The sequence below is a fragment of the Muntiacus reevesi genome, chromosome 7, assembly GCF_963930625.1.
Source record: "Muntiacus reevesi chromosome 7, mMunRee1.1, whole genome shotgun sequence".
Taxonomy (NCBI): Eukaryota; Metazoa; Chordata; class Mammalia; order Artiodactyla; family Cervidae; genus Muntiacus; species Muntiacus reevesi.
Window position 1 is genome coordinate 4,758,927 of NC_089255.1, and position 19,716 is coordinate 4,778,642.

Genomic DNA, 19,716 nt, shown 5'->3' on the forward strand with positions numbered 1-19,716 from the left:
TGCAGGTCACATGGCATTGTCTTTTCCTCTCTCTTACAGCTGAGAATCCTGACACAGAAGACACAGCTCAGGTTCTGTGAAGCTCCAGGCTGAGCAGTGAGGCCCATAGACACTCAGAATGGATATTCTCCAGCACGCGGCAAAATTTTACCGAATTTCCCTGTGTGTAAGTCTGAATCTATGCAGGTGTACATGCATATACACACTCACAGGACAAAAGCCACAGCTTTACCTCTTTTTATCCTCAGTTATTTTGATAACCCCTTATTACGATTGTTAATTTCAACATAACCAGTTAGTCAGTACTTAACATTTTCAATGTATTCAACTCCAAATCAAGTGACGACGTTGTGCCTGGTAATCTGTGAAGAAGTACAGATTGATGCCTTTTTTCAAAACACTTTTCCACAATCTTCACTGACACAGGAAAATAATCAAGTTTAGTCAAGGTAAAGAATAAAAACATTTATTTAAAAAACACCATCCAGCATCAATTGCTCCAACTTTGGCAGGCAGGCAGGCAAGGGTGAATAGTTAATGTTTTATTTGTATATGAAACTGAAGATACAGGAAGCAGTATGGCAAAAAAAAAAAAAAAATGCTTATCATTAGAACTGAAAAAGAAAAGTGAGTAGTCAGCTACTATGACAGAAGGGAACTTTTTAAAGTCACCAAGCAATGAGAAGAATCTTATCTTTAATAAGTACTAGTAGCGGGGGAGGTCTGACTTACTTGCAAGATTATGAAACATGTTGGTTCATGACTGTGAAGAGGCGGACTGCAGAAAGCTGTGAGCAAACCCCAGTGTTAGCAAGGGGATATGGAGGAGAAGTGGGGATAAAGAGAAAGAAAAATAGGGCAGAATGTTTCTGCAGCAAAGGTCTCTAGAAAAAAAAATTTTTTTAATTAAAAAAAAATCTAAGCAAGCATGCATTGTAATATTTTTCTGTGACTGTAAAAGCATAATGGGTAGCATTAGAAGTCAATTACGCTGTAAACATATACAACAGCGTTTCATTGTGAGCATATACATGAAGCCTCCTGCATCTATTAAATTATAAATCATATTATGAAATTTGATCATTTGTTTGCTTGTTCTCTTTCCTGGTTCCTAGTTGTTCACATTCTGGAAGAGGACAATGCCCTTTGCAGATTTATCAATCCAATCTTTTCTTTTCACAGATGAAGGAGGGTAGTAGCTTGCCCACGGTCACATTCCTCCTCAGTGAAGAAGACTGGACAAGAACCAGGTGCTCTGAGACCCTAATGGGTGCTTTTCTCATTCCAGCATGACGGACTCACACTCTCCCATTCGTGGTCTGCACTTGGCGGTATTCCATCAATCTCAGCTGGGGCAAAAGGGCTGTGAAAGAAAGGAACTGGTCTGCTTGGAGCCTCCGATTCGCTATCATTGTGGGACAAGAAACCATAAAATGCATTTCCCACTTCAAGTCTGAAAGTAATCTACAACACACACTCACATTACACACACACACACTCAGGCTACTGAGAAATATCTCCTTGATAAAGCACTGTGTGAGACAAGAATTTTTAACAGCTTGCAGAGGAGAGGTTATTGATTTTAAAAGAGAACATCTAGTCAAGAATACATCCACCTTTCAGAAGCTCTTCACATAAAGTCCTGGTCATAGCTGACGACCAACATAGAGAGCTCTTGGCTCCAGGGGTCATGTCCACACCAGGCACAGAATCCCTCACCACAGCACCAACAAATGTGGTGGGAACTGCCTGCAAAGACGTAGTAGACTGCAGCAGAAAGGGAAGGGCATTTGACTGGATTATTTAAGGAGCCCCAGCACTGCCGCATCTATTTTGGGTTTCCCATTTATCAGCACTCAACATTCTAAATGTGCTAGCCTGGCTGTCCGCGTGTCTGGGTGACAACACCGGGAGTGCTTCCTTACAACATTCGCGACAGGTACCTCGAAAGGCAGGCTGGTCAGATCTCTCAAGGTTGTTTTCTTCTGTGTGTCCTTTGAGAACAAAATCAAAGGGTAATTAATTGCATTTTTTAAATGTCTATAAGTTTTGGATCAAGTTCAACATAAGGAAGATGAATTTAAAATACCCTTTGTAGTAATCATGAGCCAGGAAAACTGTGAGAGGAAAACAGAATTCTTGAAACTCGGATGATTTCCAGTTTATGGAAACATCAAATACCACAATTCTACGGACTGTCCTGCAGACATTTATCTTTCTTGGGCTCCACAGGTTTCTGTAACAGGAAGGTTCTCTTTCATTGAAACCTTTCCTAGGAACTTGTTTTTGCAAGTGAAGATTTTTGTTTTGTTTTACAAAACACGAGTCTGTCTTGTGTTGTGTGTGCTGTCTCAGGCAACAGACTGCCTTTGTACCGTATTTCTGGTCTCTTTCCATATAGCTTGCTGTATCCTGTACACAGACTCCTGAAAAATCCTTTCCACCTGGGTAGGAAAGCCACGGCTTTCTTCCTCCAGGGCGTTGATAGTCCGCAGAGCAAAGGGAGTTCTCTCTCGGGGCAGGGGCTTGTTCAGGGGCCGCATGGGGATGACGGAGTTGTACTTGTGCTGCCTGTTAACGGAGTTCATGAGGGACGAATAGAACTGGAACTTACACCAGGTGTCCCTTAAGAAGTTTTCGGTCAACAGTAAGATAGTCCAGGCAGACCCGTTGACAGCATCATCCAAGTTCTGTAAATGCTGTCTGCCACACGGCATCTCGGCAAAGATGATTCCAGGTTTGATGCCGAAGTCGTTTTCCAGCAGACTCTGGACTCGGAGGGCTTCGCCTGTGTCTTCTTCAGCGTGCAGTATCACAAATTTGAGGAACACCTCTTCTTCTGTGTCCTCTTCCAGCCTCTCCTCCACTCCCTCCTGCTCCCCTGCTGGCATCTCTGCAGTACTGCTGCACACAGCATCACCACGCAGGCAGATGTCTTCCGATTGCTTGGAATCCAGCGTGTGATGGCTTTGACTAGGATCCACACTCTGACTTTTACCCCAAGGCACAGAAAGATGGCAGGGATCCGTTTTAGACTTTCCGATACCCATTATAAAGATCCGAGTCAGAAGAGGGAAGCTTTATTTATTTCTCAGTATTTCATTTCGTTCTAAAAGGAGAAAGAACAAAGCAGAAGTATACTGTAAACTCAATCAAAACATTAGAAGTGGAAAATTTCATTCAACATGAAAAACCTCAAAAGGATTCTAATATAAAGTTCTTGAAGAAAGAAGTGCCAAACAGATCATTGGGAAATGAAATCACTTGTCTTTTTTGAGCTTCACAAGGGCTACTACAGGTAGTCAAGGCTAAGTTAAAGAGGGTCCAGTATAATACAATAGGAGGCATTTGGAAATTTTAAATGGTACTATATTCACTCCATAAACCTCCATATTAAAATAAATTGCTTTGGTATTTAGTGAAAAGGTACTGATCATATGCAGTATAAATCCAACTTCTTCATTCTAACAAATTATTGTGTGGACTAGAAAGTGCAAAACCTAAAGAAACAGAATATTCCAATATTAAATTCAAAATTTATTTTTGTATCAAACACAAATACAAAACAATACAAATAACCTAAAGATGGCTAGCAGGCAGCTCCACTGACTCAGAATAAAGAGAAGATCTGAAATGTCAAATGACACGTTGCCCAGGATTCACTGGTTTAGTCTTTTTGTTTGTCTACAGTCAGGCCACATTGTAATGGGGCTGGTAAAGAGACTATAGTAAGGACTGTGAAAAGTAAGGAATATCTTTTTCCAGCTAATCTTGAGAACACTTAAGAAAACATATTTATTCCCCTACAGGAGCAATGAGCATCCTGGTGTGGACATGAAATCTGCAAGCAGCCTTGTGGTTTTCATCAGTGAAATTAACAAATAATCATTATAGTCTATACTTGTTCTTTTATTTAAAAAATTCTAAATTCAGATGGAAGAATTAGATCAGTTGTGAAAGGGACTCCATGTGAGTCTAATTTAAATAAATATTCAGATAATGTTCACAGTGTTTCTAATAATTCCCCAAATAGGCAGTTTCAAGGGGGATTCTTTTCTCAAAAGACAGAAAATTTAGAATAAATATAAATTCCATGTTTTCAAAATATGGGCCCATAGGCTATATTTCAAGCATTTTTACTTATTGTTCATGGGCAAAAGCCAGAGTTCAAGAAGAAATGAGAGTTTTACTCATAATGACCTAAGTAACATGAAGTGTATTACATATGCCAAAATAACTCAGGTTTAGAAGAAGCCATGCAGCAAAACTGGTGAAAAACTGTCATGGGAAGAAAAAATAAGAGAATTTTCTTTCTAATGTACTTAAGGAGTGAAAGGTTTGCTACCGTCTCTGAACAGTGAAGGAATTGCTGGCTACCACCTGTCATCTATTCTGTCTGTACGTCAGGTTTGGGTCGACAGTACACCATGCCAGCCACCCAGCGGTAGTCCAAGGCATGACAACCCTCCAACGCTACATACATACATCCCAAATAATAAACCTAAATGAATTCAGACTCTCTTCCTTGCTTAGGATTTACTGCTTTGTTATTGTATCATGAAAAAATTTTACTATGCAAAATTGCAGAAAGAAGCTTCCCCTGCGTTAAAAATAAGTTAAACTATTCAATCTATTTAAAGTGTCAGTTAAAATAATCTTCACTTACTCATTAAGATAGGTTTTTAAACCGACTTAACTTATACTTAATCTTACACACTAGTTGCTGAAGATGAGGGCATGTCAAATAAGATGGCAGATTTTCCTAAGAAGTGTCAAAAACCTCTAGGGAAAACAGTGTGTCAAGTTAGATCATGAACTTTTTGAAATAAATACAAAATAAACAGGTGGTGCTAATGGTAAAGAACTTGCCTGAGAATGTAGGAGACATAAGAGATATGAGTTCAATCCCTGGGTCGGGAAGATACTCTGGAGAAGGGAATGGCAACCCACTCCAGTATTCTTGCATGAAAAATCCCATGGACAGAGGAGCCTGGTGGGCTACAGTCCGTGGGGTCACAGAGAGTCGGACACGACTGAAGTGACTTAGCACACATGCAAACAACAAAAGGAGAGAATTACACCATGGATAAGAATTACAATTTTATGTCTTATTTTCCTTAAATGCTGGTAGGCAAAAAAGAGCAAAACACTCCAGAGATCTGTGATGTGCTCTTTCCCCTTCCAAGCAATGCTGCCTACATCCGCCTGAAGCGGACCAGCGAGAAGCAAGTCAGTGACAGTGTCTGAAAACTTCTAATTTGGGGAGGACAGTAAGGAGATAGCCAAGAAGAAAAGATGCAGGAAGTTTTTCTGTGCTGGAGATCTGCTTTTCCCATCACCATGTGATCCAGAGACGGCGAAGTGGTCCAGATTCATCACAGGGGTTCTCAAGGCTGGAAAGTAGGTGAGAGAGCCTGACTATGCTCACCCTGAGCTAATGAACTCCATCAACAAAAAGAACAGAAGGAAGGCAGGGAATGCGGAAAGAAACAGGGAAGGAAAGAAGGCTGGCGGAGAGAATCCTGCAAAGCCTTGTCAACATCTTCCTCCCCCATCACAGACAGTCAGCACCAGGGTTAAGAGATTTAGGTTTCAGCTCCTTCCCCTCAGCTAAGTGGGAGGAGAGTGAAGGTGGCCGCTGGGGAAAGGCACATAGGATTGATTACAGGAATAAAAATGTGTGTATGTACACATTTTTGTGTGTTTATACATTTTTAATTTACTTCTTTGGAATGGTAAATTTTGAAAATATTGATATTGAAAAGTGTTACTGCCATCTTTGTCTTCTCCATTCATCCTGTTACCCCAGTGGCCTCCTACTAGTGACTATTTTTATTAGTTTCTCCTATATTCTTCCAATATTTCCTTATAAATATATCTATATATTTCTTTCCTTTTTTAAAAAAAGTATCGTCGTATATATACATATACACTGCCAAAGAGTAATAGATAGATAGGTAGGTGACTGCTTTTTCCCTTAATAATATAACTTTAGAGTCTTCCATATCAGCATACAGAGAAACTCCACACTCTTATTTACAACATAATCTCCCAACATGTGAATGTACCCTAATTGTCCCCTGTTCTCGATTATGTGATTTGTTTCCAGTCTACAACTATTATGAAAATGCTGCAATGAATAACTTTGTACAAGGGCCACTTCATTTACATCCAAGGTCATCTGTAGAATAATGAGCCAAATGGAATTTCTATATCAAAGGACAAATGCATTTGTCACAGTGATAGATTTGGCAAAACTGCTCTAAGACTGAACATTTTTTTGTTTTGCTTTTAACTTGACAGAATGACATGCCCACCTCCAACCCATGCCCCAGAAAAGATCTAAGACCAAAACGACCAATTACTATTGACCACAGCCCAATGGAGCTAATCACATCCCCTCAGGGCAACAGAAACGTGCAAAGATACAACTTATCAGAATGGACCCCTTAAAAGGAAGTTCTGTAGGGAAAAGCAACAGGTCCAGGATCAGCAGAGTCAGGCAAAAGAAGGCGCCAATGGAATCTCCCCATATTTAACAGGAGTCAGACGAAAAGAACTGAATGGTATCTATGCATACTTGGCAAGTGTGCAAAAATATTACAGGAAGTAAGAAAGAATATAGAGAAGAATCATAGTAGGCAACAAATACAAATTTCCATTGTCATTAAGATTATGCACTCTGGAATCAGACTGTGTGAACATAAATCCCAGGCCTACTATAAAAAACAACTGCAAGACTTTGTACAAGTTACTTACGTGTAAGGAGGAGCCAAGATGGCGGAGGAATAGGACGGGGAGACCACGTTCCCCCCTACAAATTCATCGAAAGAACAACTGAACGCTGAGCAAACTTCACAAAGTTACTTACGTGTATCTCTGTGCTTTGATCTCATTGTGTGTTAAATGGTGATATAATTATAATACCTACCTTTAAGGTTTTCAGGAAGATCAAATAGCTTAGGAGAGTGCTCCATAAGTTTTCAGCTGTTAATTTTGTTATTAAATACATAACAAAGAAGCTGAAAAACACTTTACAGTTTTACTTTAGTAACAGAACACAGAACTAAGCCATGTGCATCCAGAGGGGTGAGTTGGCTGCGGCAGAGGATGCCAGCAGAACTTCCCTTTGACTATTTCATTATTCTCAGGAAAAGCGGAAGCAAAACTCCTTCCTTAGGACGGCCCCAAACCTCAGTCTTGCAGCATAAACAAAACTTAAATGATAGAGGATGGAAGCTGTTGGGGTGTCCACAAGGTTATTATTCTTCTTTATGCTTGTGTGTGCTGAATCGCTTTAGTCGTGTGACTCTGCAGCCTGCCAGGCTCCTCTGTCCATGGGATTCTCCAGGCAAGAATACTGGAGTGGGTTGCCATTCCCTCCTCCCGGGGATCTTTCCGACCCAGGGACTGAACTGGCGTGTTGACTAGCCCCCATGTGCCCTCGTGTCCCCAGCAGAAGCCTTCTGTGATTGGAGGAGGGTCAGGGCAGCACCCGGAGCATCCTAGCCCACCACAGCCTCTCTTCCTGCAGAAACTTCCCAGGAGGTTCCTTGGGGTGGTTACGGCCAGCCCTCTCTGCCCTGGCCCTAACTCAAAACTGAAACATCAGTGTGAATTTCTCGTTTATACAAAGTTTACTTTCCTCACCTAGACCTTTATGACCTTTGTTAGACCTTTGTTAATTGTACGTGTCAGCTGGGCAAGGCTACAGTGCCTAGTTATTTGGTCAAACATCAGTCCAGATGTCGCCCTGCAGGTATTTTTAGATGAGACTGACATTTAAAGCAGTAGACTTTAACTGTAAAAATACCGAGTCACTGTGCTGTCTAGCTGAATATAAGATTGTAAATCAACTGTTATCTTAAATTTAAAATGTAAATGAATAACACAGTAGACTTTGAGTAAAGCAGATTACTCTCCATAGTGTGGGTGAGACGTAGCCAATAAATGAAGGCCTTAAGAGCAATAATGAGGTTTCCCAAACGAATTCTGCCTTTGGAAGGCAACAGAGAAATTCCACCTGAATTTCCAGTCTTCAGATCCAAGACTGCAAAGTCAACTCTGATCTGAGCTTCCAGCCCTGCCAGTCACAGGAGTCAATTTCTTAAAGTGAACCTCCCACCCTTCCTCCCTCTCTCCCTGTGAAACCTACTGGTCCTGTTTCCCTGAAAAGCCCAACTATAACCCTCCATAAAAGTTTGTTGCCCTTAGAATTAAGAGTTACTGTTTGCTGTTTAAAAACATTTTGACAACCTCGAGAGACTCCCAAACAACAGGAAGTGAAACAATGACCTGTAATAATTTGATAACAAAATACACATTCATACACAATTTTCAACCTGTCCTTGTGTTTACCACTGAAAACGCTTATGTGTTTAAATCATTGCCTCTGAAATTTAATACATTTAATGAACATTTAGGCATCTAGTATTGGCTCCTTCAGCCCTGGAGAAACTTTCAGTTGTTTTTCCTATCTGAATAGCACCATCTTGTGGCAAATATGTACAAAATTAGTTTCTTTGCTTAATCAACAGGCTTTGTCATTATTAATAAATGTAAATGTTGTTGAAAACTTACTCTGCACCAAGCCCTGCTGTGTTTTAGGGATGTGGGAGCCAGGATGCAGAGACAGGACTCACTGCACAGGTGCTCCCGCCAGTAACAGGTGCTGCTGGAGCACTAAGGATGGACCCTGCAGCAGGGAGCACTCGCATCAGGAAGGCTGAGAAGGGACGGTTTCAGGCAGTGGGAGCAGTATCTGCAAAAACACTTGAGGCACCAGAGGGCACAGCATGTTAGGATCGCTTTGCACTTGGTGTTTAGAAGCCTCAAGTCCATATGCAGGGATGGGAGGGGGATAGGATAGTGTTAGACATCAGGACAGACAGACAGCAGGATTAGAGAGTAAGGAACCTAGAATATTAGGCTCAGGACTTTGAACTTGATCCCGTGGGCAGACAGGGAGCCCCTGGCAGGTGTTAAGTAGGGGAGTGACACGATCTGACTTGTTTTAGACAGATTAAGATAGCTGGAGTAAGGAGACCGTGAGGCTGTGGACAGGAAGAGGAATCGGATGAGAGGCTGCTGCAATAACCGAGGTGAGAAAGCAGAGCCCGCAACCAAGCAGTGACGGGGAGACGAAAATGTGCAGGAGAGAGGGAAGCTTAGTAAGAAGGACAGGAGGTCAACAGCTACAAACGGAGCCGACGTCACTAAGAGGAGGGAAACCTAGAATGCCTGGAAATACAGGGAACTGGCTGGTAGAGAGAAAGAGGATGAAAAAGTGTGTGGGAACTTCTGAGGGCTGAGCTGTTTTCCTCTTGGTGACTGGGCAGCCCTGTCTCTCTCCTACTCCCCTGTTCTCTGCGAGGAGGAGGGAAGCCACCAAATTCCTCAGGGTGCCAGGTCTTAGGGTAATGTCTGCGATGAACAATACAGATGATGTGGTGACCTGTAGGACTCTGGGATTTAGCATCTTGGGAGAAAGTGAGTACACTTGGTTTTTACGAGGCATGGCTGCGTTATATCGGAAGACAGCGTGCTGCTCCTGTGGTCCTTGTCTGGAGACTTAGGAATGGAAGGGGAAGGTATGGAGGCATTCTGTAGCAGGTACAGCAGATGGGCTCAACCAAAATTTATGCCAACTTCCTTTTAGTGAACCTTCTTGTACTACAAGTACTAAAAGCTGTATTTCCCAGACTTCCTTAAAGTTAGGGTACTGGGTGTAACTTATGTTCTGCCAACATGTCTGAGTTAAGTATGAAGGGAGGCAGAGCATGAAGCAATACTTTGCAGAACTGGTGTGATTCAGGAGCTGGCAGCAAGCTGAGCTGCCACGGTTTTGGCAAAAGCCCCTGCTCCACTAGACCAGATCTGCAGGTGGTGTTCCGAGGTGTTCCCAGAAGCTCAACCTGGAGCCTAGCTCTTCAACTCGCCCAACGATAGGGTACCTTCTGTAATATCTGCTTTTGTATACTTTTCTGCTTAAACTAACTTGAGTAGATTCTGTTTTCTGCAACTAAACCACAACTAATTGATACAGCATCCAAATCCAGGCCAGGAAGCTACAGCAAGCCAGCAGCAAAACATGGCCCTGCCATCTGTTTTTGTAAGTTTCACTGCAACACAGCCACACCATTCATCCATGTACTGTCTACAGCAGATTTCATGCTGAAGAGGCAGAGGTGAGCAATTCCAGTGGGAGCTGGATGGCCCAGACGGCCCAGGATACTTATTGCCAGGACGTGACAGAACAGACCTGTGCCAGTTAAGACAAGGATCAAGCAGACTTTTATGTCAGACCCACACCCTGAAAATACATTAAAATCCCCACTAGGGTGATCGATATATTCAGGAATAGGATGGGTAGAATTTGACTCCACCTTATCTTTACTGAAATAACATTTACTGAAGGTCAGTTCAGTTCAGTTGTTCAGTCGTGTCCGACTCTTTGTGACCCCATGAACTGCATCATGCTAGGCCTCCCCGTCTATCACCAACTCCCGGAGTTCACTCAAACTCATGTCCACTGAGTTGGTGATGCCATCCAACCATCTCATCCTCTGTCGTCCCCTTCTCCTACCGCCTTCAATCTTTCCCAGCATCAGGGTCTTTCAAATGAGTCAGCTCTTCACATCAGGTGGTCAAAGTATTGGAGTTTCAGCTTGAGCATCAGTCCTTCAATGAATATTCAGGACTGATATCCTTCAGGATGGTCTGGTTGGATCTCCTTGCAGTCCAAGGGACTTTCAAGAGTCTTTTCGAACACCACAATTCAAAAGCATCAATTTTTCAGCACTCAGCTTTCTTTATAGTCTGACTCACACACCCATACATGACTACTGGAAAAACCATAGCTTTGACTAGACAGACCTTTGTTGGCAAAGTAATGCCTTTGCTTTTTAACATGCTGTCTAGGTTGGTCATAACTTTTATTCCCAGGAGCAAGCATCTTTTAATTTCATGGCTGCAGTCACCATCTGCAGTGATTTTGGAGCCCCAAAAAACAAAGTCTGTCACTGTTTCCCCATCTATTATGCCATGAAGTGATGGGACCAGATGCCATGATCTTAGTTTTCTGAATGTTGAGCTTTAAGCCAACTTTTTCACTCTCCTCTTTCACTTTCATCAAGAGGCTCTTTAGTTCTTCTTCACTTTCTGCCGTAAGGATAGTGTCATCTGCATATCTGAGGTTATTGATATTTCTCCCGGCAATCTTGATTCCAGCTTGTGCTTCATCCAGTCCAGCATTTCTCATGATGTACTCTGTATATAAGTTAAAGAAGCAGGGTGAAAATATACAACCTTGACATACTCCTTTCCCTATCTGGAACCAGTCTATTGTTCCATGTCCAGTTCTAACTGTGGCTTCCTGACCTGCATACAGATTTCTCAAGAGGCAGGTCAGGTGGTCTGGTATTCCCATCTCTTCCAGAATTTTCCAGAGTTTGTTGTGGTCCACACAATCAAAGGCTTTGGCACAGTCAATAATGCAGAAGTAGATGTTTTTCTGGAACTCTCTTGCTTTTTTGATGATTCAGTGGAACTCTCTTGCTTTTTTGATGATTCAGCAGATGTTGGCAATTTGATCTCTAGTTCCTCTGCCTTTTTAAATCCAGCTTGAACATCCGGAAGTTTACGGTTCACATACTGTTGAAGCCTGGCTTGGGGAATTTTAAGCATTACTTTACTAGCGTGTGAGATGAGTGCAACTGTGTGGTAGTTTGAGCATTCTTTGGCATTGCCTTTCTTTGGACTGGAATGAAAACTGACCTTTTCCAGTCCTGTGGCCACTGATGAGTTTTCCAAGTTTGCTGGCATACTGAATGCAGCACTTTCACAGCATCATCTTTCAGGATTTGAAATAGCCCAACTGGAATTCCATCACTTCCACTAGCTTTGTTCACAGTGATGCTTCCTAAGGCCCACTTGACTTCGCATGCCAGGATGCCTAGCTCTAGGTTGGTGATCACACCATCATGATTATCTGGGTTGTGAAGACCTTTTTTGTACAGTTCTTCTGTGTATTGTTGCCACCTCTTCTTAATATCTTCTGCTTCTGTTAGGTCCATACCATTTCTGTCCTTTATTGTGCCCGTCTTTGCATGAAAGGTCAGTTGTCATTTACTTATTCTTTGGGGGAGTTCCATAGAATCCATAAGGATGGAGAAGGCCCAGTCTAAATGAAAGGATTAATTGTACAAACTACTACCCATTGATACTAGAGTCAAAGTAAACCAGGGCTTGTATTTTCCACTTTAGGTACCAGCTCTGGCATTAGAAAGGTTAGGCATCTTCAGGAGTCTGGCATCCTACATCTTCCCTTCGTGGCACTCGTCACATGACAGTTAATTACTATGGGGTGAGTGCCTGCTTAGGTTCTCATCGTTCCCATTAGCCTGTAAACTCTACTGGGCTAACACCAAAGCTTTCTTGTCACTGTATCTTCAGAGCCTTGTAACAGTCAGCAATCAACAATACCTTTTGAATGAACGAATGAATCATAAAATTCCAAATATAAGATTAACAGTTTTTCAGGTTGAGAGACAGCCAAACACAACTCTTTAACATCCTTATTATATAAACTATTGACCCAATCAGAATATGGACATGCTGCAGTTCATAGGGTAGCAAAGAGTCAGACATGACTGAGCGACTGTACAACAAATTTCATTTTATCTCCAGGTTGAGTTAAGCATGTCGCCTCCACCTGCCCATAATATCCTGCTCATATCTCTTATAATATGCACTACACTGTACTTTTAACTTGCCTTCCTTGCTGGCCTGGGAGGTAGCTTCCACCTTATTTCCCCAGACTTCTCCACCATCGAAAATGGCACCATCGATTTGCCCAGTCACCTCAGTCAGACACCTCAGGAATCACTGACAATGTCCCTTCCACTCCTACACTTTCACTTCTAAGCTGTCACCAAGTCAACCTGCAAAACACATCTCAAAATGTTCCACTTCCCCCCTTATTGCATTCATTCTAGATCAATCTCTCTCCCCTAGTCCACTACACTGCTCCTTCCTAACTGGTCTTCTATGGCCACTCCTGATCAGTCTAATTCATTCTCCACTCAGCAGCCACACAATTTTAAGCTATGGTTTTTTTAAGTAGTCATGTACAGATGTGAGAGTTGGACTATAAAGGAAGCTGAAGGCCGAAGAATTGATGCTTTTGAACTGTGGTGTTGGAGAAGACTCTTGAGAGTCCCTTGGACTGCAAGGAGAGCCAACCAGTCCATCCTAAAGGAACTCAGTCCTGAGTATTCATTGGAAGGACTGATGCTCAAGCTGAAACCCCAATACTTTGGCGACCTGATGCAAAGAACTGGCTCATTGGAAAAAGACCCTGAAGCTGGGGAAGACTGAAGGTAGGAGGAGAAGGGGACGACAGAGGACAAGATGGTTGGATGGCATCACTGACTCAATGGACATGAGTTTGATCAAGCTCCAGGAGTTGGTGATGAACAGAGAAGCCTGGCATGCTACAGTCTATGGGGTCCCAAAGAGTCAGAGACAACTGAGCGGCCGAACTGAACCGAACAACCCTGCAATGGCTTCCCACTGCTCTTAGAATCAAAATTTCTTAATATGGCAAAGGATGCCCTTCACGATCTGACTCCTTCAGCTCCAAGCTCATCTCATGCTTTTTTCTCCTCTGCTCCCCCAGTTCCCTGCAAGTGGGTTTTGTTTTATTTCTCAAACTTGCTCAGCTTTCTCCTATCACAGGATCTAGGGAACTATTTTATTGCAATTTTGAAATATGAATCACATAACAATATATTTCTTATTAGAGAACTTGAATACAGTATTGTAGGGTAGCCAACATTCTATTGGAGGTAAATAATCAAAATTTTCAAATAGTAGGGAATGGCAACATAAACTATGTCATATTATTCACATGACTGAACTCTATGAAATCATTAAAATGTTTACAAATGCTATGAATCATTTTAATGACATAAGAAAACTTTAATAAAATACAGGAAATTTTAATGATCCTATAGTATGATCTTAGCTTTGTAAAGACAAACTACAGAGAATACAGATTGGAAATAAGTACATCAAAAAGGTAACATTGGTTATTTTCTGTGTATGGTAGATGTACGGATGTAATCTGGAAAAAAAAGTTGTTGTTTTTTTTTTTTAGGAAATGTGCTGTTCTCTAGGTTTTGTATTTCTAAATTAGAGGTCATGTCAACCCAATGCCCCAGAGGGTATATTCCTTAGGTGCCACAAGTGCAGATTTTGGATGGGTTTAACCCACATCCAGGTTTAACTCTGCTTGATCTCCCCCCACCCTTTTTTTTAAACCTATATACAACTTTTTAATAGTTGGGGTTTTCTAACTCTAAACCCAATAGTGGTCCTCCAATATCCCACTGAACAACACCAGAGGACAGAATATTCATTTCCACAGTACCTAAAACAGATCCTTGAGCAAGTAAATGTTTAATTACTTTTAAAAACTGCTTCTATCAAGGCTTTCCTGGTGACTCAGTGGTATAAAGAATCCACCTGCCAATGCAGGAGACATGAGTTTAATCCCTGGTCACGGGAAGACCAGGATTCCACATGCCTGGGAACAACTAAGCCCAGATGCCACAACTATTAAGCCTGTGCTCTAGAGCCCAGGAGCTGAAACTGCTGAAGCCTTAATTTTCTATTGTAAATATTGAATCAAACATCTGAAATCCCAATCCTGACATGAGAAAAAGTTTTTTCTATTCTTTTAAAAGAGAGGAAGGTAGGATATACCCTGCTGATAGTATCACAGAACTAGATGCTTGGGATTAAAATAGGAAATCAACATTATAAATTAAATGATCTTTTATTCCCCAACAGCTCTTTGAGAAGACGAAAATATTGCTTTTTATTTCCATTCCCACATATTTTAAAAAGAGAACTGAATTTTGTTATGCAAGCTTGATATTCCGTGGCACTGGCTTAGTCACTACACAACTTAAAAATGCATATAATAACCTGTGAACAAGCACCTTCATTTTTCTTCTTCCTGTTATGATGACCTGCTTCTGGAACCATTCATCAAGGCTCTAAGTCAGAGACTACTGCTTCCCACTGAAGAAAAGAAATTGGAAAAAAAAATTGCATATTCTTTCCAGTAAATGGAGGATTTTCCTTTCATTTTCTATACTTCAAAATGAGAACTGGCCTTAAAGGGCAAATCTTCTCAAAACCAGGAACAACATTTTACAAAAACACAGACTGTAAGAGCAAACTGTACATTTTATCAGAATGAGACGAGAGAAAGATGCTCGTGCTTTTAACACTAGAGAGCTTTAGCAACCAATAATGATTTAGAAGTGCCAACAGCTTCATGGGATATTAGAGAGTACTGTTCGGTATCGGACAGCCACTGACCCAGACAGTCAGGGTCGAGAAGATGTTACTGGGACTAAGGCAGTAATCCTTGAGACAGCCGGAAGGGGGGAATGGGCAAAGTGAAGGTGTACAGCCTAGACAGTCTAGCAGAGACCCCTGCAGGCAAGGAGAATGGCAACAAATCAGAGCCACTCCAGCCGAGTGAGCAGGATGGGGAAGCCAGAGAAGAGACCAGGAAAGCAGTCAGGGGTGTGATGACACAGGGTCTGCAGCCACGGTCCGAATTTTGTTTTTATGATTCTGATGAGAAGCCACCAGAAGGTTCTGAAGAAAGGGGAAAGCTCTGATTAGATATTTCTAAAAATAGCTGCTGTTTGGAGAAACACTGAAGACAAGAGGGAGGGTAGAGGTGGGAAAATGTGATCAGTCTTCACAGTCTTCCGGGTAAAAGAGGATTGCGGTTTGTTTAGAGAGGGCATAATGTATGATCGGTTTGAGCTATCTTTTCAAGGCAGAGTCAATAGTTTGCTGGATGCTTGGATGTGGGGTCTGAGCTGAAAAGAGTCAAATGACAATCCCTAAACTTTCAGCCTCACTGGATTGCAGTAACATTTTCTGTGATCAGGAAGGTAAATGAGAGGACAGGAGAGAGAACTGGGTGGCTGCCTGTCAGTAATTCTTTTTGACATACTAAATTTAAATGCCCATCAGACTTCCAAGTGGAGATGTTAAGCTAGATACTAGATGTTAATCTAGACCTCAGGAGAGAAGTGAAGCTCGAAAGAAAAATCTGGAAGTCATCAGCTTATAGATGGTATTTATAGTCATGAAACATGGCTTGGGGTAGAAACTGCCTTGGGAGAAATTATGGTTCAAAAGGGAATCTGGCCAAGAACCAAATACGGTAGTAGTCTAACATTTGCTGGCTGAGAAGAGAAGCCTGGAGACATATGAAGAGTGACCAGGGAGGCGGAAGGACATTCAGAAAGTGGTGGCGATCCGGTCGTCAAATGAAGGAAAAAGTATCGAGGCGGAGGGAGCAAATAACTGATTTATAGGAAGTGAAAACTCGCGCAGATAACTGATTTATCAGGATGTGTTTGTTAAATAAGTAAATTTAAAAATATCACAGGGAGCAAATGACTCTACAGATGAGGTGCAAAAGATCCAACACACAGCTGGACAACTGAGGAATATTCACTTCGCTTCAGGAGGAGGTAGTCATTACTCTGTATCTGCTCATCTTTTTGATTTCAGTGAGTTGCTTAACTCCATCTGTAACCAACGCATTACTTACGATGCTAAAATGTGCCATATTTTTAAGGATTTTTAAAGCTTACTGCCATGAAAAACTGGATAGGTCGTAACAAACATAATACTGAAAACGAGCTCACTGCTGCCAGCCCTAATTCTTTTCATCCAAATTGGCTTTTGGACAAGGTCCCAAATAAGCAAACCAAAACCAAAACTTTCAGCACAGACTCAAGATTGCCTGGCGGAGGCTCTCACCAAGAGAACTTTTAAGCCTTCTGAAACGCTGGGCTCTTTGCTTAGGGTTCTGAAATTTCTTAAAAAAAAAAAAAAAAAAAAAAGGTTTATAGTCAAAATGAAGCTTCAAGAAAGGCAGAGTTGCGAGAGGGATCCTCCCCTCAGAGGAAGCCGACTCAGCCGAAAGGACGGCCGGCTCCCCCACCCCCGGGCCCCCGAGGTGGCCGCCCGCCCTGCCCCCGGTCCCCGGCCCCCGACCCCCGACCCACCCGCGCGGACGCCGGCTACTTGCCGGGGAGGCGCGCTGCTCCGCAGCCCCGAGGCGACGTCTTCCTCGCCCGCCGAGCGGTACGCGACTTCCGGTGGGCGCGGGGGGAGACGGCCGGCGGGCGGCCCGGCCCCGCACGAGCTCGGCGCGCGGAAGTCCGGGCGCCGCCGCGTCCCGCCCTCGGAGGCGCGCCGCCGCTTGGCCGCTTGCGGGTCCACCCGGCCCGCGTGGAGGCCAGGGGAGTTCACCTGCGCTGCTGCCTCGTTGTTACTGTTGTTTGAAGGCCCGCGAGACCCTCCTCGGAGGCTAGGAGGGAAAATGGACTCCACTGTCTCTTCCCTGCAGACTTGGGTGCTGGGGTGGGAGCTGCAGGCGCGGCCTCTGCGCCTACCCAGCGCGCCCAAACACTGAGCCTTCAGCAAACCCCGGGGCTCCCGACAGAAGCCTCTAGACTCTAAAGGAAGGAGACAGCCAGTCTCATCCAAACGAAGACCCGCTTCGAAGTACAGCGACTCTCCAGTTTCTCCAGGTTGGTCCCCTGACTTTTCCTCTCTTTGGGGTTCTCCGACTGACTACTGCTGCAATCAGCCACATCCCTGGTTAGACGGTGGCGCATCAGTAACCAGTCCCCGCCCCCCAAGCGAACACGTGCCCGGCCAAAAGCCACCTTGAGAAAGATCCCTTTCTCAGATTCTGTATCGCAGCCGAAATGGGCTGAAACGCCACTGAATGTTTAGGAAGAACAAAAAAAGCAACCAAGTAATCTAAGACGATGAAAAGCCAAATACGTAATCCTACCATCTCTCAGGCTTCCAATCCTAATCATACCCAAAGACCCCAATTCAGAAATCACATACACCGCCACTACCACCCCACCTCTCCTACCCTGCGTATGCGGGCCCTTTTCAGGCAATCCCTACCCACTGCTGAAGGAGGAGCACTCCATTAGGAAACCTCAGAGAAGACAATGAATAGTAAACTGGAATTGAAGGCCCACACCTGGATCTCCGGAGCTTCCCTGGCGGCTCAGCTGGTAAAGAATCCACCTGCAATTCAGGAGACCCAGGTTCCATCCACGGGTTAGAAAGGTCCCCTGGAGAAGGGAACCCACCCCAGTATTCTTGCCTGGAGAATCCTATGGACAGAGGAGCACCTCGATCTCAGAGTCTTACTACATAGAGGTAGAGCTAGGTTATTTTCTCTCCCCCTCCCCACTAGCTGACATCAGGATGGGCCATCGAAGGTGTCACTGGCAGACTGTTTACTTGGTGAAATGCCCTATTAAGCCTATGTCAACACAATTCATTATCCACTGACAGCTGGTTTTTCCTCCACCCTCTGTTTCAACCTTTCAGGTAAATAGTGGCCTCCCTGTTCCTAACCCTGGTAGTTTTGTTGCCTTCATTATATCTGGCAGTCTCCCTTTGGCAACTGACAAGCTTGACCACTGTCTCCTCCAGATACTCAATTTCGTTGATACTAACAACCCAGGGAGCCTTCATGCTCATCCAACTTGTTAAAATTCTTTTTTTTCTGCCTGTTCCTCTTCCTCTGGCAGCCCTTCAAATCACTGCTTTCCAAACCTTTTCACTGAAATACCATTAATGACAAAGGTGATAAACATTTACTTCCCCATTCATCACCCACATTACACGCATAAATGAACCTAAACTGACTCATGTCAAGGACAAATTGACTTGAATTGTCTCATTTTAGGTTTTAAGTTGCTCCAAATTTTGCATTGTTCTTAATATCCACATGCTGTACTAAAATTTCAAATTGGTTACAAGTTTTCTTCTCAAATTATCCAGTATGCATTTTAAGAAAATGCACCTATCACTTATGCCACAAGTATGAATATTTAGTGTCCTCCATGTGCTAGGCACTAGGGATACATTGTGACCAAGACAGACACTGTGCCAGTCCTCATGGAGCTTTTGCAGTCTAGAGCAGGACACAGACAAGGGGCGCTCTTTACAATTTCAGATCTACTCACTGAAAAGAATGAATGAATGAATGGAAGAAAGCAGAGTAAAGTGGGGGGGAGTGCTAATTAAGTCAGTAAGGAGATGGCTTCTCTGACACACAGAATGTTTTTCCTGTGGCTTCACATCCCTGAAACCCTTGGCATTCCTTGCTGGTGTTTTCAGGGTGTTGATCTGCTGTCCTCTTTCACTTACTCTACCACTTCCCTGGATATCTTACATATGTCCAGCAGACTCACCTCAGTCAGTAAGGGCATAAATGATCTGTACATGATTAATGAACTTGACCTCATTGACATATATAGATTGTGGCACTTGATGCAATTTCAGAATATTCTTTTCAGATACATACAGAACATTAACAAAAATCAGATCATATTTTTGGCCACTGAGAAAGTCTACACAAAGCAAAATCAAAACAAAAGACTGAAATAAAATGAGTATCTACACTAACTACTAATCTGGAAAACAAAAGCAAAAAGAAAAACAAGAAAAGCTCCTGTATGTTTGGAAATTAAAAAGCAGACTTCAAAATATACCATGGATCAAAACATCACAACGTGAATCATCAAATATTTTCATTTGAATATTACTAAAAATACTGAATATCAAAACTTGCGGGAT

General features: G+C 42.9%; 1 protein-coding gene across 5 annotated transcripts in view; it reads right to left on the reverse strand.

Moving 5' to 3' along the window:
- Positions 1-439: 439 nt before the first annotated feature.
- TICAM2 (TIR domain containing adaptor molecule 2) overlaps positions 440-19,716 on the reverse strand; it is a 42,127-nt gene continuing 22,850 nt past the window's right edge. The window contains exons 1-2 of one of the 5 annotated variants that reach the window (XM_065940307.1): positions 17,109-17,258; positions 440-3,109 (exon numbers count right to left, since the gene is read on the reverse strand). In XM_065940307.1, the coding sequence (XP_065796379.1) occupies positions 2,352-3,050 (699 nt within the window). In that variant the 5' untranslated portion in view covers positions 3,051-3,109; positions 17,109-17,258 and the 3' untranslated portion in view covers positions 440-2,351. Of the gene's footprint in view, positions 3,110-6,931; positions 6,959-15,005; positions 15,062-17,108; positions 17,259-19,716 lie in introns of those variants that run through there. The other 4 variants (XM_065940309.1, XM_065940311.1, XM_065940310.1 and 1 more) reach the window with 4 other exon arrangements.